Below are 26067 nucleotides of genomic sequence, written 5' to 3'. Positions count from 1 at the left end.
AATTATTGTATATTAGTTCACAATTTAGTTCTAATTATTATGATAAATATTGGTGATAACTGAACATTTAGATAAAATTTAAGTCACCTGCAATATAATCACATTCTAAGACAGCATTTCTCAGGAAGTGATGTAGGCTTTTAGTAAGGGAAAGATTATTCTATTCAAAATAAATGAAATAACCAAAAGAAACAATCAAATCTAGTAGAAATCTGCATTAGATGCAGATAATAGAGGCAACATTAAAACGAAGAATAACTGAATTATTTCCCAAATCAATATTCTACATCAGATGTTGTCCTATTCAGCAAGTCAATGAGCTATTAACCAAAGATGCTGTATTTCAATTATCTTAAAGGAAAAGAAAAACCTATATACAGAACAATTCTTGCATATATAGCGCGATGTAGGAAATTATCGTTTTTCTATTCAGACAAGCAGTTCATATAAATACATTTTCTTGCTGCTGTTTTATTTCAGAAACATTCTACAGATTGAAGCTTTCTGTACAGTTGCAAGAAAAAGTATGTGAACCCTTTGGGATTACGTGGAGTTTTGCATGAATTGGCCATAAAATGCGCTCTAAACGTCATGTAAGTCACAACAATAGAAAAACACAGTCTGCTTAAAATAATACTACACAAACATTAGCTGTTGTCATGTTTTAATTGAACATAAGATGGAAACATTCACAGTGCAGGGATGAAAAAGAATGTGAACCTTTGGACTTAATAACTGGTTGACCCTCCTTTGGCAGCAATAACCTCAACCAAACGTTTCCTGTAGTTGCAGATCAGACCTGCACAATGATCTGGAGTAATTTTGGACCACTCCTCTGCACAAAACTGTTTCAGTGTAGCAATATTCTTGGGGTGTCTGGTGTGAATTGCTCTCTTAAGGTCATGCCACAGCATTTCAATCGGGTTGAGGTCAGGACTCTGACTGGGCCACTCCAGAAGGCGTATTCTGTTCTGTTGAAGCCATTGTTTTGTTGAATTACTTGTATACTTTGGGTCATTGTCCTGTTGCCTCACCCATTCTCTGCGGAGCTTCAGTTGGTGGACAGATGGTCGTACATTTTCCTGCAAAATGTCCTGATAAACTCTGGAATTCATTTTCCCATCAATGACAACAATCCGTCCAGGCCCTGAGGCAGCAAAGCAGCCCCAAACCATGATGCTCCCTCCGCAATGTTTTACAGTGGGGATGAGGTTTTGATGTTGGTGTGCTGTGCCTTTTTTTCTCCACACATAGTGGAGAACACATTTGTGTTTTTCCCAAACAACTCAATTTTGGTTTCATCTGTCCACAGTATATTTTGCCAGTAGTGCTGTGGAACATCCAGGTGCTCTTTTGCAAACTTCAAACGTGCTGCAATATTTTTTTTGGACAGCAATGGCTTCCTCCGTGGTGTCCTCCCATGTACTCCATTCTTGTTTAATGTTTTCCTTATTGTAGATGTGTCAACAAAAATGTTAGCATGTGCCAGAGATTTCTGTAGGTCTTTAGCTGACACTCTAGGATTCTTCTTTACCTCATTAAGCATTATGCTCTGTGCTCTTGCAGTCATTTTTACAGGATGGCCATGCCTAGGGAGAGTAGCAACAGTGCTAAACTTTCTCCATTTGTAGACAGTCTGTCTTACCATGGACACATGAACATCAAGGCTTTTGGAGATACTTTTGTAACCCTTTCCAGCTTCATGCAAGTCAACAATTCTTGATCGTAGGTCTTCTGAGAGCTCTTTTCTGCGAGGCATGGTTCACATCAGACAGTGCTTCTTGAGACCAGTAAACCCAAAACAGGTGTGTGTTTTTAAAGGGCAGGACAGCTGTCAGAAACATATCCAATATCATCACACTGGTTGGAGTCAAGGTTGGCTCACTCCTGGCTCCAGTTAGCTCTTGGAGAAGTCATTAGGCTAGGGGTTCACATACTTTTTCCACCCTGCACTGTGAATGTTTCCATCTTATGTTCAATTAAAACATGACAACAGCTAATGTTTATGTAGTATTATTTTAAGCAGACTGTGTTTTTCTACTGTTGTGACTTACATGACGTTTAGAGCGCATTTTATGGCCAATTCATGCAAAACTCCACGTAATCCCAAAGGGTTCACATACTTTTTTTTGCAACTGTATGTAACCTCATCCTTCAAGATCCCACAAAATGAAGATATAAAAATTTGTTATCGTTTTAATTTAACAATCTAATGAAATGAAAGTTGCTTCATTAAATATTCATTGAATAATACAGCAATTCCTTGAAATAAACTTTATTTTGATGAATTATTTCAAATAACAATAGGAAAAATTGGCACAGTCAATAACAAATCAGAAGCAGTGGGGCATAACTTGATAAATACTTTAAAGTAAGTCTTTTCATTGTTTCAGGATTGATATTAAAATGAGATTTCTAGTAATTTTAACACTCTAAGATATTTACCAGAGCCTCTAACAGGACACATTTCTGGAATGGATCCAAGAGCCCAACACCGCCCAGACTCACAGCAGCATTGCATCTTCATAAACCTGCCCGGAAGCTCTTGTGCACAGCGACCATTAAGCAGACTGGAGAAACAAGTACCTGCTCTTTGATCTGGATATTAATTTTTAAAAATTATTAATGGAGCACTTAGTAAAAACATTTTCTTAACCATTATAAATATAAATATAATCAGTGAAACAGGACAGCACTGTCGTACTGTGTTTCCCCAAAAATAAGACCCGGTCTTATTTTTAGTTTTTTTGGGGGGGGTTGCCTCCAAAAGAGGCACCAGGTCTTATTTTCGGAGGGGGGTGTCTTTTCCACTTACCTCCAACACTGACAGCCACACCCAGCTGGCCCACTTCTGCAGTTGAAGGAGCAGCTTCATTTTGCAGCTCAAAATGGAGCTCCGATCTGTATTTTGCAGTCAGAGGCCTCTCTGGAAGGCCTTTGCATCTGATAACCGAGCAATGGATTCAATCCATAGCTTGGTTCTCAGCTGCAGAGGCCTTGCAGAACCAAACTATGGACTGAATCCATAGCTCAGTTCCTGGCTGTTGTGGGCCTTCCAGAAATGCCTCTGACTGTGAAATGCAGACCTGCAGATGCTGCAGAAAAAGAGGATCAGCCAGGAGAGGCCTGGCTGCAAGGTAAGTGGGTGTGGGCCATGTGATTTTTAGGTGTGTGCCTCACCCCCAAACTAGGGCTGATTTTTGGGGTAGGGCTTATATTAGACCCGGACCCAAAAATCAAGCTAGGGCTTATTTTCAGGGTAGGACTTACTTTCGGGAAATCACGAAAGTGTGGCCTCCCTCTTTCAACAAAGTGATCCTGAATGATATAGAAAAGTCAATTATAAATACAAATCCTCCCCTTTTCCTACAAAACCCCAGCACAATACTTTAAAAACTAACTAAAACCATTAAATGTATTTATTTATTTTTCAAATTTATACAGGTATCCATCTCCAAAAACAAACAACTTCAGGCAGTGTACAATAACGTTAAAAACAATAGCTCACAAATAACAATAACTATTATTATTAAAACTTTAAAAACTAATGAATACTAGTTAAAATAGTGACTAGGCTAAAATATGCTGCAACTTAACAATTGAGACTTCAACCATTTGGACTCAAAGGCATGAGAAAATTACTGTAAGCTGTCAAAATAACCCACTGTTAGCTAGGGAATTCTGGGAGTTGAAGACAGGAATCTTAAATCTGTCACAGTGAAAAATATTAAAATAGTCATTAGCAAATTAGCCACATTTTATAAATTATTGATTTGTGAAAAGTGTCATGGGTTTAAATTGGCAAGTCTTGGGGGAGGAATGAGCCTGGTCAGAACAGAACATGCATATGCCTAGAGTAAAAAAAACAACATTAATGTTTACCCTCTCACTTTTTATAAATTGATTCTTCACCCAATACATTTATCCTCTTCTGTCTTATTCAGATTTAGATCACAATTTAATCTGAACTTTCTAAATGAAAATCAATGATGGTTGAGGCAGGTGCCATAGACTTATTTTCAATCAAGAAAACTAAAGAATTACATATTCGGATCTTTACTTTAAAGAGACATATGAATACATCTCCATAATATTTTTAACTAATTATCTTTTAGTAATTTGCATGCTAATATACTTCTATTTTGAATATCTTTAATTGACTTAGACTATCTGGTTTGTCAGCTGGATTTTTCCAGGAATTGTGTGACTAGAAGTTACCGTATTTTTCGGACCATAAGACGCACCTGACCATAAGACGCACCCAGTTTTTAGAGCAGGAAAACAAGAAAAAAAATATTCTGAACCAAATAGTACCAGTATACTAAAACAGGGCTTTTCAACCTTTTCATCCATTTTACCACTTTTAGGACAAGGCAATGTCCGAGTACCACCAGTCACCCAGCAATGTGTCAAAAACTTGACCCCCCCCAAAAAAGGAAAAAAATGATAAAGTACAGGTAGTCCTCGACTTACAATGATTCACTTAGTGACCGTTCAAAGTTACGACACTGAAAAAAGTGACTTATGACCATTTTTCACACTTATGACCGTTGCAGCATCCCCAGGGTCATGTGATTTACATTCGGATGCTTGGTAATCGATTCATATTTATGATGGTCACATTGTTCCAAGGTCATGTGATCGCCTTTTGCAACCTTCTGACAAGCAAAGTTAGTGGGGAAACCAGATTCACTTAACAATCATGTTACTAATTTAATTTCTCTCTCTCCTTCTCTTTCTCTCCCTCTCTCCCCCTCCCTCTTTCTTTCTCCTCTCCTTCTTTCTCTCTCTCCCTTTCCTTCTTTCTCTCCCTATTTTTCTCTTTCCCTCTATTTCTCTCTCTTTCTCTCTCTCCGTTTCCCTCCCTTTCTTTCTCCTTCTCCCTATTTTTCTCTTTCCCTCTATTTCTCCCTCTTCCTCTATTTCCCTCCCTCTTTCTTTCTCCTTGTCTCTCTCTCCCTTTCTTTCTCTCCCTCTTTCCCTCTCTCCCTCTATTTCACTCCCTTTCTTTCTCCTTCTCTCTCTCCCTCTTTCTCTCCCTCTCTATTTTTCTCTTTCCCTCTATTTCTCCCTCTTCTTCTATTTCCCTCCCTCTTTCTTTTTCCTTCTCTCTCTCTCCCTCTTTCTCTCCCTCTCTATTTTTCTCTTTCTCTCTATTTCTCCCTCTCTCTCTCTTTCTCTCTCTCCCTCCCTCTCCCATTGTCCCTTCCTTCTTTCCTTCCTTCCTTCTTTCTTCCTTCCCTCCCTCTTTGTCCTTCACTCTCCGCGTTAGAGCAGTACCCACGGAGGCGGCCCTGCGGCCCGGCTTTCTCTTGCAAAAGGCAGGCTGAAACGGAGCAAGGGAGATTGCCAGGAATGCGAATCGGCCGATCTCGCGCTCCTGCAATCTCCTTCGCTCGGTTTCAGCTTCTCTTGCTACAAGAGAAAGCAGTTTGGAAAAAGTATAGACATAAGCTAAATTATAAGATACCTTTATGGGCAATACCGAAACATGCAATAGAAAATATAAGTGTTGCGTTTAAACATGATGTGACTACATATAAGGAAATTTTAAGTTTGGAAAGGAATGTATGGTATTTGAAGCCGTATAATCTCTTACGAGAAGAAAAGATTGTTCAAACTTGGTTTCAGTATGGGCAATTACATGCCAGGTGGAAAGAAGATCAGAAAATTAGTTTTTCAATGACTGATGAAAATCTGGTAAAGCAAATTAGAAATCAGGGTCCAGCACATATCAAACAGATATATCTTGCACTGATAGAAATTGATTCAGAGACAGAACTTGTTAAAGATTGTATGATAAAGTGGGCTCAGAATTTTCAAGAAGTCATTACAATGGATACTTGGGAAAAGATTTGGGTGAGAAATGTAAAATTTACGCAAGCTCAAAATTTAAGAGAGAACTTTTATAAAATGTTTTATAGGTGGCATTTAGATCCTAAAAAATTAGCAAGTATGTAACTGCCAGCCTAAATGTTGGAGGTGTGGTGGTGAAGATGCAATGTATTTTCATATATGGTGGACCTGTAAAAAGGTTAAAGCATTTTGGATTAAAATTTGGTGGAATATGCAGTAGATATTTAAGAAAAGGATAAAGTTTTCTCCGCAATTGTTTTTACTGGGCATTATTACTGACACTACTGTTGTGGACACTAAGTTGATGTTGAATTTAATTACAGCAGCAAGACTTTTAGTAGGGCAATATTGGAAGAAGGAAGAACTGCCGACTATAGAAGAGTGGACTTTAAAAGTTTCCAACCTGGCGGAAATGGCAAAGATCTCAGCGTATTTGAAAGACCATTCGCAACAGAGATATATTGTGGAGTGGAAAAAATGGATTGATTACATCCAGAATAAATATGGGACTAAAAAGTTTCATTTAGCATTTGAATAAGTATTAATGTGATATTTATATTGCTTGTAGTCATTTTATAAGAGTTAAAGTGCGATAGATTTAATAGTTTATTGTTGTTTGCATATGGTAGATTATGATTGTATTTACTTTTATACCTTGTATTTAGCTCTGGGAAGTCGGGGAGGGGGGAGGGGGAGGGAAGGAGGTGTTGGGGAGGGCTGGGTAGAGGGGAGGGTGTTGGGAGGGGTTTTGTTTTGTTTTGTTAAAAATAAAATGTACTGTAAAACTTTTCAATTAAAAAAAAAGAGAAATCAGGCTGAAACCGAGCAAAGGAGATTGCAGGAGCGCGAGATCGGCCGATTCACATTCCTGGCAATCTCCCTTGCTCCGTTTCAGCCTGCCTTCTGCAAGAGAAAGCCGGGCCGCAGGGAGATTGCAGGAGCCAATTGCAATCTCCCTTGCTTTCACTTGCGGAGGTTGGGGCTGGCCATATGGATCACCTTCGGACCATAAGACGCACCCTTGTTTTCCCCCCACTTTGGGGGGGGAAGTGCATCTTATGGTCCAAAAAATACGGTAATTCAGGGTTGTGAATTTGCAACTTTGTATTTGCATCTAGAAGTTCACTTGGTTGAATTAGCAGGCATCTCTAATAGAAAGTCTGGGGCACCCTTCCATAAGGTTTTTGTACATAGAAATTTGCTTGGGATAAATAATGTAATTGTGCCTTCTAGGCTCCTAGTGAAAGCATGATGAATGTGGCCAAAAGTATATCTTTATTGTTCAGCAGAAATGACAACCATATAAGATAGACTGCAGTGTCTGAGGAATAGTACCATAGAACAATGCCTCAGAATTTAGTCTCAAGAATTTCTGTTCCCTCTTGAAGAATCACCCTTTCAGAAGAGAAGCTTTGGATTTTGTCTCTTAACGTCCACAATATCTGTTGGATGGATGATGGATACTTGTTTACATTCACAGAATTTCTGCTTTTAATGCAGAAAATCTCACCATATTATACTTAAGACTTTGAGCTACTAACTTACTACCCGGCATAACTGCTGTTGAATTGGTTTTCAGATACAGGGTCAAGAGGTCAAAATGATCTCTTACGAAAAAAAAAATGTAGAAAAAAGCAAAAGTGTATAAGACCATAACCTTTCCTCTTCCCAAAATAATTGAGAACTCAATACCATCCAATACAATGTTTTCTGAACAAGATCTTCAGAATCAAGTAACTACAGAATAGGGAAAAGAAGAGAAAGTTACTCCAGAAACTAGTAACAAATAAAATGAAAATGAAAAATCCATAGAAAGAATAGTATTTTTTTTACTTTTGAATAAGGTAACTTACCAATGCAATGAGAGCCATCTGTGGTTGTCAGAAAGCCACGTGGACAAAGACAAATATAACTTCCTACAGTATTGGAACATTCACCAGCATCACAGATTCCTGGGATGAGACTGCATTCATTAATATCTAGAGATTTAAACAAATGAAGAATGATTCTCCACAAAATATAATTATTTTAAAGCTATTTTAGTATGTATTAAATATGATATCCATGAATGTACTATCTTGGGCTCTATATGCAAGCTGGAATTCTGATTATTTGATGTAATCTACAAATATTGAATTCTCCTGCACTTTTACAGCTGATTTCTAGAATTAATATTAGCAAGCATATTTAAAATATGCTCAATAGAGTATAGGAAATCCAAAGCAATTTGTGGTCTGCAACTGTAACCAAATGTCATTATACTATAGAAAATGTATACAAGGTAAAGCTAAAGTGTGTGTATGTGGGGGAGACAAGACACTTCTTCAACATGAAAATGGATATTAAATCTCATCAACAAAAAGTGCATTTCATCTATGTAAAAATCCTACACTGATATAAAATATCTCTACAGGCATGGGTGGGGGAGCCTGTCTTCTTTCACAAAAATCTAAAACACGGTGTTTTGTTTCATCAGCCAAGTGTAGAAACAACAATGTGGCTGCAATTTTCAAAAGACAAGGAGGCATAATTCAGCTAAAAGGCTCAAAACACCATAGCTTTCTTGAAAATAATGCCTTCAATGTATTTATATTTTTTATCCTCTATGTTTTAAAAGATTTTCAGACTACAGAAATCTCACAGGCATATATCAAAAAGAATAAAGTAAAAAAGAAAAGGCAATGTAGTGAAAATCTGTCAAGAAAGAAGACTTATCTATGAATCTCAGAACAGAGAATCATACCAAATTCCTAACAGCATTTTAAACACTGAAATTTTCCTAAGAAAGTATATCAGGGCAGCTGTTAGATTCACATCACATTGTGTTAGCTATATCACACATTTTGGAAGTGTAGGTCATTACTCAGAAGGGACCAGTGCTAGAGAGGATGCTTTTGTGTAATACAAAGTAAGGACCTGTACTGTTACATGTTTCTGTGGCTGTCAAATCTTGTGCTGAACAGCCATTTTTAATACTATTATCTATATACAGAAAATTATACCTGCGTAGAATTTTCTGGAAATCTAGATTCTTCCTTTGGGAGGGGGGGATAGTCATGTTGGATACTATAAATATGCCTATGTCAGTTTCAAACATATTATTTTTCTGATGAGGAGGACTTCTTGTTTGTAATCGAGCTAATCAAGTAAATACTTCAGATCTCTCTAATTACTCCTATTTTCTTTTCTTACACTCAGTATTATACAATATGTATATGTTCCACTCAGCAGTACAGTGTACACAGCACCTTATCCCTGTGCCCAAATTAATAGGACAGTATATATTTCTTTAAATTATTATACCATATTGAAAGCAAATCCATACTTTTTTGTAAGATCCAGAGCTCATGTCCAAGATCACTTCAGGTAATAAAGCAGATAATCACATTTCTTTGACTTCAGTTATGTTCATTTCAAGTACAAAAAATGGTAATGGAGTATGATGAAAGCATGTATTTGAAAGCATGTTTCACAATTATTGGAGGCCAAGTAGGAATAACAGTTTTTCTATACCCATCCCACCCTAATATGCAATTTATAGGAAGGTAGAGGACTACCATACTTCAATGTATCATAATGCTCAGAACTCTAATCTTGAGTAGTATTACTAGTATATCATTTCTAAAGCAATAATACTAAAGAATACCGCACATTATAAATCATGAACATAGATTTATTAAATCTAATATTACATCTCCATTATAGTAGATAAGGAGTAAGTACATTCTATATAAGTGTAAAAATAGCCATGAATTTGAAGTTCACCTCAGAGACAAAGATTTCAATAAAATAGTGGATGTCCCACTCCAAATTTTGACCCGACTATCCAAATTACGTTTCCTTATGTTTTGAAAATTGCAGCCACCTTATGCATTTAAACAATCTAGTGCCATACATGCATTGTTGATTTAGTAGCTGGATGATGAAAGGAAACAACAAGCAGCTGTACAATTTGGAAACGAAGCTGAGAAAAAATATTTAATATTTCTGCAATACAAACTGCTTCTATTTCCTTCTTCAGGAAGTACATACAATCCTGAGCACACTATTGAATCAATGAAATGATTCCATGAGAGTAAAAGTATAGAGTCTTGTCCTCCATCCCATTCTTTTTAAGATAATATATATATTTCTATTATTTTGCTCCTTTCAAAATGAGAGAAATCATATATAATTAGCCAGTAAGTTAACATGTGAGGTAGAGTTCAGGAGGGAATATTTTTACTTAACAGTATTTTTGAACCACCACTAAACATAGTATCAAATACACTTAAGAATTTTAAACTTTAAAACAATAAATTACAAAAACAAAAATAAAGAAATTATAATCTTTAATAAAAAATATAATAAAACAATAAATTAAATAACTGAAACATCTATACATCTATAAAAATTAATAAGGAGAAATTCTTAAAAATGGTGTTCAAATATTTAACATCACTTAAAAGATTAAACTCTTTATAAAATAAAGGATGTAAATGATGTAAAACCAAAAAAGAACCTTGCTCCATGTTCCCATAAGCTTAGCTTCCTTAATGGCAGAATATATAGAAGAATGAGCAATACAGATCTAATTTAAGGCAATTCAAACAGAAGACTGCTTCAATAGTTAATTATAGTCTATTAATACATGAAAATAAAATTTGAATTATAAATATGTAGAAAGTATATTTAAAGAAAATTCAGACAAATATATCTTACTAGATGCAGTTTTTAAATTTTACACTTCTCTCTTTCAAAGATTGCAGTGTTCACTTAAAATGCATGGTGTATAAATAGTAAATCCATTAGCTACACTAGAAGTGGCCCCTAGCAGATGGTATGATTTTTCTGCATCTCTGCAGTACCTCCAAAGTAAATGTATATGGAACTATTTATTAAAGATTAACAAAGATACAGAAACTTCTTAATGGAAAAAACATAGTGGTGTCATTGTTCTAAGTTCTAACAAGGCCAGGGATGTAAGAACTGATATTTAAGGACCAGGCATCAAAAACAGGAGTAGACACAGCTATAAAACTGATTGCCAATTCCCAGCTATGGAATAAGTTAATAAAAATCCAGCCTGCCAGGAAAAAAAAGTTTTCCTCCTTGTAAGTAAGGAGGAAAGGCAAGAATATAAGTAAGAATGCATGTTTTTGTTAAAATACTATCATGGAATAAGTATCTAATAAATAATTCCAGCAATAAAGCAGAACAATTTTGTAGATGCATTATTGGTGGAGCAGTGGGCTAATGCCTCCTTAAGTAACACCAGCTGCCTGCAATTAGTGCAGGTTCGCATCCCACCAGGCTCAAGGTTGACTCAGCCTTCCATCCTTCCGAGGTAGGTAAAATGAGGACCCAGATTGTTGGGGGCAATTAAGCTGACTTTGTAATAATGCCGCTTGGGGGTGTGTGAAAGCCCTAACAAGCAGGCATATACATAGAATGAAGGCTACTGCTAAGCTTGTAAGCCGCCCTGAGTCTTCGGAGAAGGGCGGGATATAAATGGAATTAAAATAAATAAAATAAATAAATGAATACATGTTACTTTTTACTATTATCGGCACTGGTATTAATAATAATAATATTCGGAAGCATCTAAAAAGTCTATTCTTATAGTTATATGCATTAATAAAATCAGAAAAAGAGCCAGCCAACATTCTCAACCTGGTTGCCCCTACCGTTGTGTACTAATAATTCATAAGGGAGTTCCAAAAGTTTGGAAGCCATTACTGGTAAAGGTCTATGGTTGTCTCAAAGGTGCTTTTTCTAAAGGTAACTGGACTTTGTTTTACAACAAAGTTCAGTTGCCTTTTGAAAAAGCACCTTTGGGATTACTGGTAAAGATTAGATTGAACTACAAAATGAGGATTACCCTTCCATCATTTTAATCAATATTTTTAGATTAACTAAAATTAATGGATAATTTGTGGTAGAGTGCTGTTGCTCACTGTTCAACAATTATTGAACCTTAATCTAGAAAGAGGAGTATTTCTCTTTAATATTTTTTGCCATTAACAACAAGAAATGAAGTGCAGTAATCCAGAATAATGTTTCCTCCACTTCTGATCTCAAATCAAATGGCGATAACTCAAAAGTCGCTGTGAGCAAGTAGGGAGCTATATAAATGTTCTAAAATAAATAAATCTAAATACAATTAAAACTCTCGTTTCTATAAACTTAACTGGGTGAAAAAGTACATTAGACAGCAACAGTTTTTGAACTAAGGTACCTCAAATGGGCTAACTTATTCAATTAAGCCAAAATCTAGGATCCATGACTCCAGAGGGTATGAAATTTGGAAAAGTTGTGGCTGCTTCAGTATCAGACCTCTACTGCAGTCATGTGATCCTCGTTTTCAACATTCTCGAACAGTTTCCCAACTGCTCTTGCAATCCCTTGCTCCCCCACCACTTCACTCAGCAGCAGCCACTTAGATGCAGGAAGGGAAGGGAAGGGAAAGGATAGGGGAGGGAGGGGAGGGAACAACCCTGCACACAGTTCCCAGCTCAAATGGCTCCCACATGCCTTTTCCGACCTGTGCCACACCCCACCCACATTCCCTGACCCAAGTAATAGTTTTGCATCACCCCCACACCCTCCCCGACTAGCACTGCCCCACAAACACTTGCCCCAAGCCAAGGGACAAGTGAGGTTCCAAGCAGCTAAAGAATTTCATGGCTTTTGTCATACCCAGGGAAGTTTTAGCAAGCACCAGCAAGCGTCCATTCATCTAGCCCCACAAAACTCAGCCTGCTCCAGCAAGCAAGCCAAGTGCCAGAAAACATTCATTCACCCAGCTGCGTTCTCTCTCAGTCCCCACATCAACCTTTCACCTTTTTCGCCCAGGGCTTTGCTGCCTTTGCTGTCTCCTATTCAGACTTAGTTTCTCCAACAAATGCTTCCACATGCTTAGAGCTACGTAGCCTTCGAACTTCCCACCCCATTTCCAAAGTGGCTAAAACTACTGTGCGGTCTTTGGAAACTTCCCAAAGACAATGCAGCTTATGAACATTCCAGTTTGACATGGTCAAGAAAGTGAAATGGCTTCATATAAATAATAACGTATTTTTATAAAACTGAAAGAACATATAGATTTAGTTGAAATAATGAAGCAAATTTTGAATGCTTTTTGTATATGTTTTATACCTATTTTTTAAAGCTAACAAAACTTTTCATTATTACTGGAAGTAAGATACTAAAATCAATTGAAGTTATGTCTGAATAATACTGGGAATCACATAATAGATTGAAGATCTGATGTCACTTGAATTTAGGAATAAATTGCTTATAGAGGCAATGAAGACTAAATGTGGTCACTGCTTACTGAAATGTTTGTGTAAAACTGTGTATAAATATATAATGCATGTCAAGCCTTCCACCTCTCTCTGTGTACATGTGTGTATGTATATACAGTATACAGTATGTGTATACACACATACATATGCACACACAAACATACATACATGTATGTGTGTGCGGTCTATTTAAAGACAATAAGAAATTATGCCAACAGTACATGGAATGTAAGATAAGAGACTATTAAGAATTCTTTAAGAGTCTATAGTTTTCCTGCAATACTACTACTGTATATAACTACACTAAATAGCTTTCAATAATAAAAAGGAAAATTAATATATATGAAGTAGCCGAAAGGACCACTCGGGACGACAGGCTACTTAACTAAAGGTTTATTTAGAGCAAGACAAAAAACAGGATAACTTGCCCGGCTTTTATAGCCAGCAGCTGTCAGTGAGGGCCAATCAGGAACGTTCCTTTTGGCGCCGCGTCTAACCAGACCAATCCGCGCCGTCTGCTCTTGACAGTTCTTGCTTCCGCATGGCTCGGTGTTTTGACAGCCGCGAGCTGTCAGTGGCTGCGCCTGCGCCGTGCGGGGAACTTTGACAGCTGTCAAAGTTCCCGCGTGTTCTCCTGTCAGATTGTTTTTTCCCTCACCGTATAACTGGAATAACTTATATTAATGTTGTTTACAGATATAATACACCCCTTACCCCTCCCCTGGAGCGTTCCCTCCCCCTTGGTCATTGGAACCTGCCCACTGGTAGTCCTTTAAGTATGTGGGGGCTCTTCTGTTCCTGTTGGAGCGTCTTGGAAGTGGGGCGATGTCTGGTTCAGGTGGCAGTAAGTTTTCTTGCCCCTCTTCCTCTTGGTTTGGTATCGGCAGTATTTCTGCGGGGGCTTGCAGCTCGTGTTGGGGTTCTGGGTTGTGCGGTGGTTGTCTTGGTCTGAGTTGATCGATATGGCGGCGTAGATTACCGTGAGTTTGTGTGGATATTAGATAAGAAATGGGTCCTGTTTGTTTTAGCACTGTCCCTTGGACCCATTTGTTTTTGTCTGTGTATGACCGTGCCCATATCATTTGCCCAGGTTTGAGGGTGCGGTTTGGATGGGGGTGATCGTTTTCTTCCGGGTATGTGTCAGGATGTAGTCTGTCGAGCCGCGTTATCAGTCTCCTCCCCCATCTTAGTTCCGCGGGTGATTTGCCCGTTGTTGTGCATGGAGTTGCGTGTTGTGACATTAGGAACTGGCTGAGTCGCCGCTGCCAGTTCCCCTTGACGAATTTTTTCAGAGCTTCTTTTGTGGAACGCACCATAATTTCAGCCATCCCGTTCGTCGATGGGTGGAATGGTGCCGACGTGACCAGCCTAATACAGTTCTTCATAGCGAACATCTGAAATTCACGAGAGGTGAATTGAGGTCCATTGTCTGAAACCATGGTGTCTGGGAGGCCATGTGTGGCGAATATTTTCCTTAGGGCCTGTATAGTGGCTCCTGACGTTGTTTTTCTAAGGGGAGTGACTTCTAACCATTTAGAATAGCTGTCCACTACTATTAGGAAACTTTGTCCCTGGATAGGTCCTGCGAAATCTAAATGTATGCGTGACCATGGGTTTTTTGTAGTTTCCCATTTGTGAATTGGTGCTTGGGGTGGCTCGCTTCGTGTTGCTTGACAGGTGTAGCACCCTCCTACATATTTTTCTATCTCTTTATCTATGCCAGGCCACCAGACATAACTTCTGGCCATAGCTTTCATCTTGACAATGCCTGGATGTCCTTCGTGTAAGATGTCTAATGTTTGATTTATGTTCCTATTAGGTATTATGACTCGATTCCCCCATAGAAGGCATCCCATATGTGAAGATATTTCATTTCTGTTATAGAATGACTGGAATTGGGGGTGTGGGTTTTGTGCTGGCCAACCTGTTGTTGCCCACCTGAGGATTCTGCTGAGTATTTTGTCTTTAGCTGAGTTGTTAGCTATAATCTTTGCAGAGAGGGGGCAGTCTGGAAGTTGAGAGATTGCTAGAATCAGTCCAGCTGGGGCTGGGGCTGGGTCCTTGCTTTGAATTGGCAGTCTGCTGAGGCAGTCTGCGTGTCCTAATTCCTTCCCTGGTTTATGTATTAATTGATAAGAATAGGCAGATAAGAAGGTGGACCACCGTAGTATTCTCGGTGAGAGAATCTGTGGTGTTGCTTTATTCCACGTGAATATTCCTAATAGGGGTTTGTGATCTTTGAATATGGTAAAGGGTCTCCCATAGAGGTAGTCATGGAATTTTTTAACCCCTGCGACTATTGCTAGGGCTTCTCTGTCTATTTGTGCGTAATTCCTTTCTGCTTTTGACAGAGTGCGTGAATAAAAGGCTATGGGTCTTTGGGTGCTGTCCTTGTATAGATGACTTAACACTGCCCCAATCCCATAGGGAGATGCATCGCAAGCGATGCATATTGGTGTGTCTTCTCGGAAAAGGGTGATCGTTGAACTGTTGCAAATAATCTTTTTTAATGATTGGAAGCTATTTTCATGTGTTTTGGTCCAGGACCAGGCAGTTCCCTTGTCCAGGAGCCTATGCAGAGGCTCCGCTATGGTGGCTTTGTGGGGAAGGAAAGCGTGATAAAAGTTTAATAATCCTAAAAAGGCTTGGAGTTCTTGTTTATTCTTTGGGCTAGGCGCTGTCTGAATAGCCCTTAGTTTTTCTGTGGTGGGGTGGATGCCTTGGCCGTCTATTTTGTACCCTAGGAATTCTGTGGATTTGATTCCGATGGAGCACTTTTCCCGTTTAAGTTTGAGACCGGCTTCTCTGAGCCGGCTCAGCACAGCTGACAGTCTGTCAGCTAAGTTTGCTTCGTTTTCTCCGGCGATGAGAACATCGTCGAAATAGGGGCAGACCCCGGGTATTCCCTTCAGGGTTTTCTCCATGATACCCTGGAAGATACCCGGGGCTGCCGATATGCCGAATTGGAGCCTTTTCACTTTAAAGGCACCGCGGTGGGTGACAATTGTTTGGGCTTCCGCGGTGTCATTTGTGACAGGCAGTTGCAAATACGCCTGCGTCAGATCAAGTTTTGCAAAAATGGCGCTGGAGCGGATGGAAGCAAATACGTCCCTTACCGCTGGCACCGGGTAAGCATGGGGACTGAGAGCTAGGTTGAGGGTCGCCTTATAGTCCGCGCATAATCTTATTTCACCGTTAGGTTTAACTGGGGTGACTATTGGGGTCTCCCAGCTTCCCCCTTCCGTAGGTTCTAGCACCCCAAGACCTACGAGGCGCTCTAGTTCATTTTCTATTTTTTCTTTAAGGGCAAATGGTACTCTCCTAGCTCTTATCTTTATGGGTTGGATTGCTGGGTTTAATTGTAAAGAGATGGGGGGACCGGTGTATTTCCCTAACGTGCCATCGAAGACGTCTGCATACTTGTTGCAAACGGCTTCGAGGCTAGAGGATTGGACTGTATTTACCCCAGTAATGGCAATCCCTAGAGGCCCGAACCAGTTCAGCCCTATCAGGTTGGTGCGGTTCCCTGGCGTCACTAGAACTTCTAGGGGCCCCTTGAATTTTTTGTACTCTACAGCAACCCTAGCCCTTCCTTCCAGAGGAATGGGGTTTTTTTGGAAATCTGCTAGGTGGACCTGAGTTTGCCTCAGAGCAATTTTTCCCTTGCTTTGTTGGCAGATCTCCTGATACGTTTTGAATGAAATTAAGGAGACTGCTGACCCGGAGTCCACCTCCATGGGGCAGGGGACTCCCTGAATTTTTACCCTGATCCTCACCTTTGAGCTTAGGCAGTGTACCTTATCAATTGTTTCTACTAGGGCCCCTGGCGTTTTTTCTATGTTGGCCCGGGTAGCTGGCCTACCTGGGGAATTGGCCTCCAGATCATTCACGTTGTCGCGGCCCCGGCTTCAGCACACCGGTTTGATGTGGCCAGTCTTTCCGCAATTGTGGCACTTAGCGTTTCTGAACCGGCAGCTTCCACGGGCATGATTTCCCCCGCAGCTGGCGCAGGCGGCCCGTTGCTCGTAACGTGGTGGTGGTGGTGGAGGGGGGTTCCTGGTTCTTCGGCGATCCGATGTGTCGCTTCTTCTCTGTTGTCTGTGTTCCATCCTGCGCTGAAGGGCTTCCCCGTCAGTGAAGTCCACCGATTCGTCGCTGTCACTGAGAGTTGCGCTCTCTTGGTATACAGTCGCTGGGCTCTCTGGGGTCGTGGTAGTCGATTTCTTCTTGTGGTTATACTCGTAGGCCATAATTTCTCGGGTCAATTCTGCTAGACTCATGTCGGGTTTAGATGTCAGTTTCTTCTGAAGCCGCTCGTCCCTTAACCCAATCACCACCCGGTCTCTGATGCGGTCTTCCAGGTCGGGGAAGCAGCAGTTCCGCGCGGCGTGCCTGACCCCTGCGATGAAGTCATTCGCGGGTTCGTCTGGTCGCTGCTTCTTCTGGGCGAATTGTACTCGCCAGTACAGTTCTGAGCGTGCCGGCATATAATGCTTGTTAAGCCGGTCTACCAGGTCCGCGTAGGAGACTTCGGTGATGGGTACCGGGCTAAACAGCCCGACGGCAGCGTCGTACACCGGGGGTCCACTGATGTATAGGAGAGCGGCGGCCTTTGCTCTGTCGTCGGTGATTTTGCTGACGAGGAGAAATCCTTCGACTTGTCCCAGGTGTGACTGCCACCTCTCGGGATGGCGGGTATCGAATTCCCTCACACGCCCGAAGTTTGCCATGTCGTCCGGTCCTAGGTCTCGCTCTGTTGGAAGTTAAAACTTCCAGTGACAGCTCTGGCCGGGACTCTCTTCCTCGGCCGTGACTTCAGCTCAGGAGCGATCCCATCCTCGTCGCCAGTGAAGTAGCCGAAAGGACCACTCGGGATGACAGGCTACTTAACTAAAGGTTTATTTAGAGCAAGACAAAAAACAGGATAACTTGCCCGGCTTTTATAGCCGGCAGCTGTCAGTGAGGGCCAATCAGGAACGTTCCTTTTGGCGCCGCGTCTAACCAGACCAATCCGCGCCGTCTGCTCTTGACAGTTCTTGCTTCCGCATGGCTCGGTGTTTTGACAGCCGCGAGCTGTCAGTGGCTGCGCCTGCGCCGTGCGAGGAACTTTGACAGCTGTCAAAGTTCCCACGTGTTCTCCTGTCAGATTGTTTTTTCCCTCACCGTACAACTGGAATAACTTATATTAATGTTGTTTACAGATATAATACAATATAATTGCATACAATTACAAAAGAAGTACAATACAGACTTTGTACTTTTAGGTAAATTAACTTATAATAAATGTTGTGCTTTTTAAAGGAATTTTAGTCAGCAAACTTGTGAAAGTGTAATAACAATACATTCAGATTATTGATAGGCAAAAATATTTTAAGCATGCTAAAACATAATTGAAACTACAGGCCTCCCAGTTAAGAAACATGAATCATTAATGTCAAAGGCATATGTTAAAAAGCCCAGTCTAGCACAACACCAACAAAGAGGAAAAATAACAGCTCTCAAAAGAAACCAGCATGGCTGCATAAAGAACTCTCTGATAAATTGAAAGATAAAAAGGACAAGTATAGAAAGTGGAAAGAGGGGCACATAACTAAGTCAGAATATCAGCAAATAGCCCGAGCCTGCAAAGACGAAGTGAGGAAAGCTAAGGCTCAAAATGAACTAACGCTTGCAACCAAAATCAAAAATAACAAAAAAAACTTCTTTCAACATGTAAAATACAAGAAAAAAGTGAAGGAAATGATTGGTCCATTAGTGGGTGAAAGTGGCAAGAAGGTGACAAGCAACAGGGAGAAAGCAGAACTCTTTAACTCGTTTTTTGCATCTGTCTTTACACAAAGGGGAAAAAAAACAGTCCAACCTACCCAAACCAGTGCCATAAAAAACAGAATAGAAACGCAAGTTAAGATAGGCAAGAAAATGGTAAGTGAGCACCTGTCCAGCCTAGACAAGTTCAAATCACCAGGACCAGATGGATTACACCCCAAGGTTCTCAAGGAACTGGCAGATGTGATGTCAGAACCACTGAACTATATTTTTCAAAGATCCTGGAGCACTGGGGAACTACCAGAGGACTGGAAGAGAGCTGATGTAGTTCCCATCTTCAAAAAAGGGGAAAAATAGATCCAGGAAACTACAGACCTATCAGCCTGACCTCAATACCTGGGAAGATTCTGGAAAAGATAATCAAACAACGAATCAGCGAGCATCTAGAGGCAAACAAAATCATTACTAAAAGCCAACAGGGTTTTGTCAAAAACAGATCATGCCAGGCAAATCTTATTGCATTCTTTGACTAAGTGACAAAATTAGTGGACCAGAGGAATGCTGTGGATATAATTTACTTGGACTTCAATCAGGCATTTGATAAAGTAGATCACAACCTACTACTTGATAAGATAGAAAAATGTGGGTTAGACAGCATCACCACCAGATGGATTCATAGCTGGCTGACCGGCCGTACTCAGCATGTGTTCCTCAATGGATCCACATCTACATGGAGGGAAGTGTGTAGTGAGATGTCCCAGGGTTCTGTTCTGGGCCCAGTGCTCTTCAACATCTTCATCAACAATTTGGACGAAGGGATATATGGGGAACTCATTAAATTTGCAGATGACACCAATCTGGCAGGAATAGGCAACACTCCAGAAGAGAGGCTTAAGATACAGGAGGATCTGGACAGACTTGAACACTGGGCGCTATCTAACAAAATGAAATTCAATGGTGAAAAAAGTAAGGTTCTACATTTAGGCAAAAAAACAAATGTACAGGTATAGTATAGGGGGTACCTTGCTCAATAGTAGTAACCATGAGAGGGATCTTGGAGTCCTAGTGGACAATATGAGCCAGCGGTGTGCTGCAGCTGCCAAAAAAGCCAACACAGTGCTAGGATGCATTAACAGAGGGATAGAATCAAGATCACGTGAAGTACTAATACCACTTTACAATGCTTTGGTAAGGCCACACCTAGAATACTGCATCCAGTTTTGGTCACCACGATGTAAAAAAAGATGTTGAGACTCTGGAAAGAGTACAGAGAAGAGCAACAAAGATGATTAGGGGACTGGAGGCTAAAACATATAAGGAATGGCTGCTGGAATTGGGTATGTCTAGTTTAATGAAGAAAAGGACGAGGGGGGACATGATAGCAGTGTTCCAATATCTCAGGGGCTGCCACAAAGAAGAGGGAGCCAAGCTATTCTCCAGAGCACCTGAGAGCAGGACAAGAAGCAATGGATGGAAACTAGTCAAGGAGAGAAGCAACCTAGAAATAAGGAGAAATTTCCTGACAGTTAGAACAATTAACCAGTGGAACAACCTGCCTCCATAAGCTGGAAGTTTTTAAGAAGAAACTGGACAGCCATTTGTCTGAAATGGTATAGGGTTTCCTGCCTGAGCAGGGGGTTGGACTAGATGACCTCCAAGGTCCCTTCCAACTTTACTATTATGATTATGATTATGTTCTATAAGACTTTTGCTCCTTTTGCAATGCTTGAATTGGCTTTGTGCACATATCAGGAAAGGAAGGAAGAAGACAGGATACTTGCCAGTGAGATCAGTTATATTAAACAAAAAATAAATATACATCTATTGACTAAATACTTCTCTCACCCTTCTCTTCCTCTCTGAAAAAGGGAGATCCACTTAAAAATGATTTTTTTCTTAACCTCAGTCTCTAATTATGTCAATGTTATATTTTCAAATTTGAAAATAACTGTATTTTTAAGCAAATGACATTTTTGTTTGAAGAGTGTGATATTCATTAAAAAGATGTATTTCTTTATTATTTTTATCTAACATTAGGAATCTCACAATTGCTATTTGGGCACAGTCCAAGTAACATGAAAATTGTAGGTTTTCCACTGTCTATCCTTTCGAAAGGCAGTGTATACCAGCTACTGTATATTATTTTTTTAACTCATTACACTTACCTTCACACTTCTGAGTTGCTTCATTCTGTTTATGACCAGCAGGGCATTTGCATTCATATGATCCGACTGCATTGATGCAAGTTCCCCCCTGACAGATTCCAGGGATAGCCTGACATTCGTCTATATCTGTAAATTAAGTAAGAAAAATTCTAAACATTTATCTTCCATTGTTTTTCAAAATAAGTCTTTCTAGATAGAGGATTTTTCTGCTGGTAATAATTAGTATACAGAACTCAAACAGAAATTTCTGCAAAGGTCATTGGAAAATTTCTCCCGTTTTATGATCTGTAATCTCTAAATTCGGGGTAGACCTGGGAAAATTGGACGAAGCTGAGTATTTACTGGCCAGATGCTGTTCTTGAAGCCACACAAGAGTTTGCAGCAGATATTTTTTCTTTGTGCCCTGGGAGAGAAACATCTGCCACTACCTAGGATTGAACTCTCAACCTTCCAAGTGGGAGGCGAGCATTTTCACCACTAGGCCACCACACTGCCAAAGTTCTTAGAAAACATACCCTTGCAAGCTTTTTTTTTAGTTTTAAAAAATGCTATTTGTTTTAAAGTTCTGTGCACATGTATCCTGAAATGTATATTTGCATTGATCCAACTCAATAAACTCTATAAATAAATAATAAATAAATAACTCACTTTCACTCAGTTACTAAATTTTAATATTAAATTAACACATTTATGTAAAATAATAATATAGAAATATTTTCAGACCCAGCAGTCTGAAAGAAATGTACAATGTATGGTAGATGTTCCAAAAAGAGTTTGGAACATCTAGCATAGCAATGAATACCAAGCTTTAGTTTTTAGTATAATTGCAGGAAGTGTTTATGAATTTATTTAAAATACTTTTAAGCCTCCATAATATATCATTTAGATTAAAACTGAGATAAAGCCACGTTCATATCCTGTTTTCTTAAGGCTTATCATTTTAATATGTTTTCATTTGGTGCACAGTCTAGGCTGTTTAAGATGCTTCACAGTAGATCAATATAATTAATATCCTTTCTAAGAAGAGAATTTTATACATGGAAGTAGTCTACAACAGAATTATCTGGAAAAGCTCAATGTCTCTTCAGTTGAGTTTTTATAATTTAGTAGTTGCAACAGTAATAATTTGTAAACATTGTTTCTACCATAAGATATATAGACATATTGCTAACAAAGTTTTCCGAAATGTCAGTAATATAGTAATTTAATAATTAACAGTGAACTCATCAAGCACCTACAGTATGAAGAGCTCCATTTTACTCTATTGTGTCTGAAAATTAATGGAGTTTCACATATTGTGCAATTTGTCAAAGTAGATATAGTGCAGTACGCTAGTATCAATACCACATTGGACCATTATTTCCCTGGATTGCTTTCAGTTGTTCTATATATCAACAAACTGGAAACAAGATAAAATCATAACCAAATTTCTATGATTCCAAAAATGCATGCTTGTTTACCATTCAACAAAGTGTAAGTTGATTGACATGTATTAATAAATATCAGATAGTAAATGCATAAATAGAATTTTCCTGCCACCTTCAAAACTTAATGTTTTAATGGATGGAAAATCATTGAAATACATTCTATTTCAGGTAAAACAATGAATAGTGACACAGTATTAAACAACAAAATGGTAAGAAAGCAAGTGATCTTTGTGCATTTATAATAGTATAAAATACGATCCAGCCAAACTCGATCCTATCTGAAGCACAGTATTTGTAACCATTTCAATATTCCCAATAACCTTTTTTTTCATTTCTTAACTATGTTCGGTTTTGGACTCATGTTTCAATGGGCACTTAATACATTTAGTTACTGAGTATAAGGACATTCTTTATCTGCCACTGTTATTGTTCAATTTAGCCAAGTGCGTCAGGAAAGCACTAAGTAGTACTAACAATTTACAGATGTTTTTAAGTAGCAAATTAATGTGCAAACAGCAATACATGAATTCTCTAGTGACAATTACTTTACAAAGAAGTCTCTGTGTGACTTCCTCACAAGAAGCTGTTTCACAGTTGAATGAAATGAAGTTATTAAGTAATTAAAAGGAATTCTTGTACTTATGGCCTTGAAACAGAGAGCACCGCCCCCTATAGCCAGCAATGAGTAGCATAGTAAAATCTGCTTGCATTATGTTAAGGCTGATCTATTGAAAAGAGATCAAGAAATTTTTAAAAAAGTTTTCCTATATTTTGACTTGAAGTTAGAAAATATCTTACTAGACATGGAGATAAACTAAGTCTGAAGTATATCTGCATATATCAGACAGACTTACACAATGATATATTCACAATAGCTGTTACAGAAAAGCATTTCCAGAAAATATAAATGAAAAAGCACATTTCCCCTTGTATAGTTATCTCCTTCTATAGTCCTTTTATTAAATCTGTTCTGATTTTCTCTCCACTATAGCTGAACTCCTTGGCAACACGACTGTAACAACTTTCATCTAATGTAAGACAGATGTCAAATTATTGTCCTATGGTTTTCTACCTTCCAAGGCTAATGATTGTTCAGTGCCAAATACAAACAAATTGTGGATTTTTTTTGTTTCTTTAATTCAATTTTATTTTTATTCTTACTTTATTCTTGCTACTTTATTTCCTTTTAAGATCTGACTATTGCACTTTTGAGAGTGCTAATCTTGTGACTGTTATAAAAGAAATTGAAATATTTTCCATTTTTATAAATACAACTAGCCCTCTGGTTAAGACAGCAATTTGGACCAGGATAGCCATCACTTAGCAATGCAGTAGCAAAGCGCAATATCACATGACTGTATTGTTTAGCAACAGCAATCCCAAGCAGTTCTGGTTATCACTGTAGCAGCAAGATTCATGGGTATTTAAGCAGGAAGGGGTGGGAGTTCCAGGTAAGGAGTGCGGAGATCAGGGGAAGGCAAGCTGCCATAGGGGGCAATTAGATTTCAGCTTTTTGTACTATCTTCTAGAGATATCACATTTTCTTCTTATACCACTCAGGTTCAGTAATTTTCCTAACTGAACATTCTCTGTAATGATTGGATGCATGTTTCCATATTCTTGATTACTATCTATAGGCGTGGCTTATTTGGGAGTGGATCTCAGACTAATTATAATCTGAGTACCAGTATATCAATTTTATGATCAACTGCAAAGTATGGCATTCTGTTCCTACTTATCATCAGCTCAATACATGTAATTTCTAGACTTCGTTTTTCCTAAAATACTCTGGTAGAGAGTATCATGTTTTCCACAATCAGATTGTGTTAGAGAAATTAGCTTTAGGAGTCTGACAAAGATTAGAATATTAATTAATAATGTACTTCTTAGTTAAATACAAAATCATTGATATAAACTGAAAAGAAATGGTATTACTCAGTATGGGCTACTACATATTTTAAGAAATTTCTAATGTGTATATTTTCCAAAATGCTTTTATTTGTTATTATACGTTTAGGTTTGTTGGGTCTCACTGGGTAAAGCAGGCATGTCAAACTGCCGGCCCACAGGCCGGATACGTCACACCGAAACCACGCCCACCCCATTGCCAGCAATGGGGGAAAAGTCGCTATACGTCATGCGACATCACGTGACGTCGCGAGTTTGGCCTGCCTGGTCTAAAGCATTTGAGACATATAACTATATTACACAAATAAGGGAGTTTTGTGTTGCTCTCTTCTGTACCTCCACTGCCAACTCCACTCCTAAAATCAAGAAAGATTTAAAATCTTTTAAAAAAATTTACCATTTGTTACGACTTATTCATGTAGATATACTGTAAATATGTTTGCAGTTCTCCTTTCCAATTTGTTGAACATGGTCTTTATGTTCAATAATCATTAACCTTGTAACACTTTTATTATGATAATATTTTAAAATGAAAGAATGCTCTATAGTCATTCAGAATAGCAAAACAAACCACAAATAATTGGGGGGGGTTGGTACTAGGAGCTTCATGTATGTTAAATTGTACAGTAGTAGTAATGTTAAAGAACAGATTAAAAATATCCTGTCAAAACATAAAGCAAAAGAATATGCCACATTTTATATAGAAGTCAGTTTGGTCTAGTACTGTATTAAGGCAGAAACTGAAAGACTGAGCTCTGGTCCTGCCTTAGGAATGAAAGCAGCTGCGTGACTTTGGGCCAGTCACTCTCCCTCAGCCCAACTCACCTCACAGGGTTGTTGTGGGGAAAATAGGAGGAGGAAGAATGTTAAGAAATGTTCTCCCCCCCTTGAGTCAGTGGTGGGATTCAGCCGGTTCGCACCACTTCAGCAGAACCCGTAGCTAATTTTTTGTTGCCCAGACCCAGAATGGACTTCCAGAAGTGGCATCCACACAGAAAACCGGTTGTTCACATATTTGAATCCCACCACTGCCTTGAGTTATTTATAAAAATAATAGAGGTATGATATAAATAAATTAATATTCATCTACTACTAGTTCTAATCACTGCTAGTTAAGTCTGCCAAATATTATGCTATCCTGTGATAGTATTAATGATGCACTTAAAAGGGAATAATATCTGTGGAATCCTACTGATTTGCCTTTTTCTTGAAATGACAACATTCTTCACTAGTGATAGGCATTTGTTAACCTTATAAATAAGCAGTCATTTGCTACCCTGTATTTGCTGTTATGTTTAGAATAAAATATAGCAAAAAATATTCCTCAAAGGGACAATATCTGTGTTGGACTTTTTAGCCCTGTTAAGGCTAATAATAATAATAATAATAATAATAATAATAATAATAATAATAATAATAATAATAATGGAGTTATGATTGCATAGTAAATTTCACTAAGGAATCATCTTTTAATTTGCCCATCTATCTTACTTACTTAAGAGAACATGAACTACTCTGATACAAGTGTAATGTTCTATTTCAAACTGCTTAAAAGAAAATAAAAACCTATTTTAAGTTCAAAATAGTTGCTCCAGTTTCCTAATTTTAGAAATTCAATAGAGTTGAAGCTTATCTAAAATGATTGAGACAATCTATTCAAAT

At 38.8% G+C, this 26067-nt stretch overlaps 1 protein-coding gene across 1 annotated transcript in view; it reads right to left on the bottom strand.

Moving 5' to 3' along the window:
- FBN2 (fibrillin 2) overlaps nucleotides 1-26067 on the bottom strand; it is a 145803-nt gene that overhangs the window by 95487 nt on the left and 24249 nt on the right. The window contains exons 7-9 of the mRNA XM_083352573.1: nucleotides 21071-21196; nucleotides 7710-7835; nucleotides 2446-2598 (exon numbers count right to left, since the gene is read on the bottom strand). Coding sequence (XP_083208699.1) covers nucleotides 2446-2598; nucleotides 7710-7835; nucleotides 21071-21196 — 405 coding nt within the window. The remainder of the gene's footprint in view (nucleotides 1-2445; nucleotides 2599-7709; nucleotides 7836-21070; nucleotides 21197-26067) is intronic.

This window comes from Vipera ursinii (genome assembly GCF_947247035.1).
Source record: "Vipera ursinii genome assembly, chromosome: 2".
In the NCBI taxonomy this organism is placed as follows: Eukaryota; Metazoa; Chordata; class Lepidosauria; order Squamata; family Viperidae; genus Vipera; species Vipera ursinii.
The sequence above is the reverse complement of the archived record's forward strand: the minus strand, read 5'-3'. Positions and strand labels throughout refer to the sequence as shown.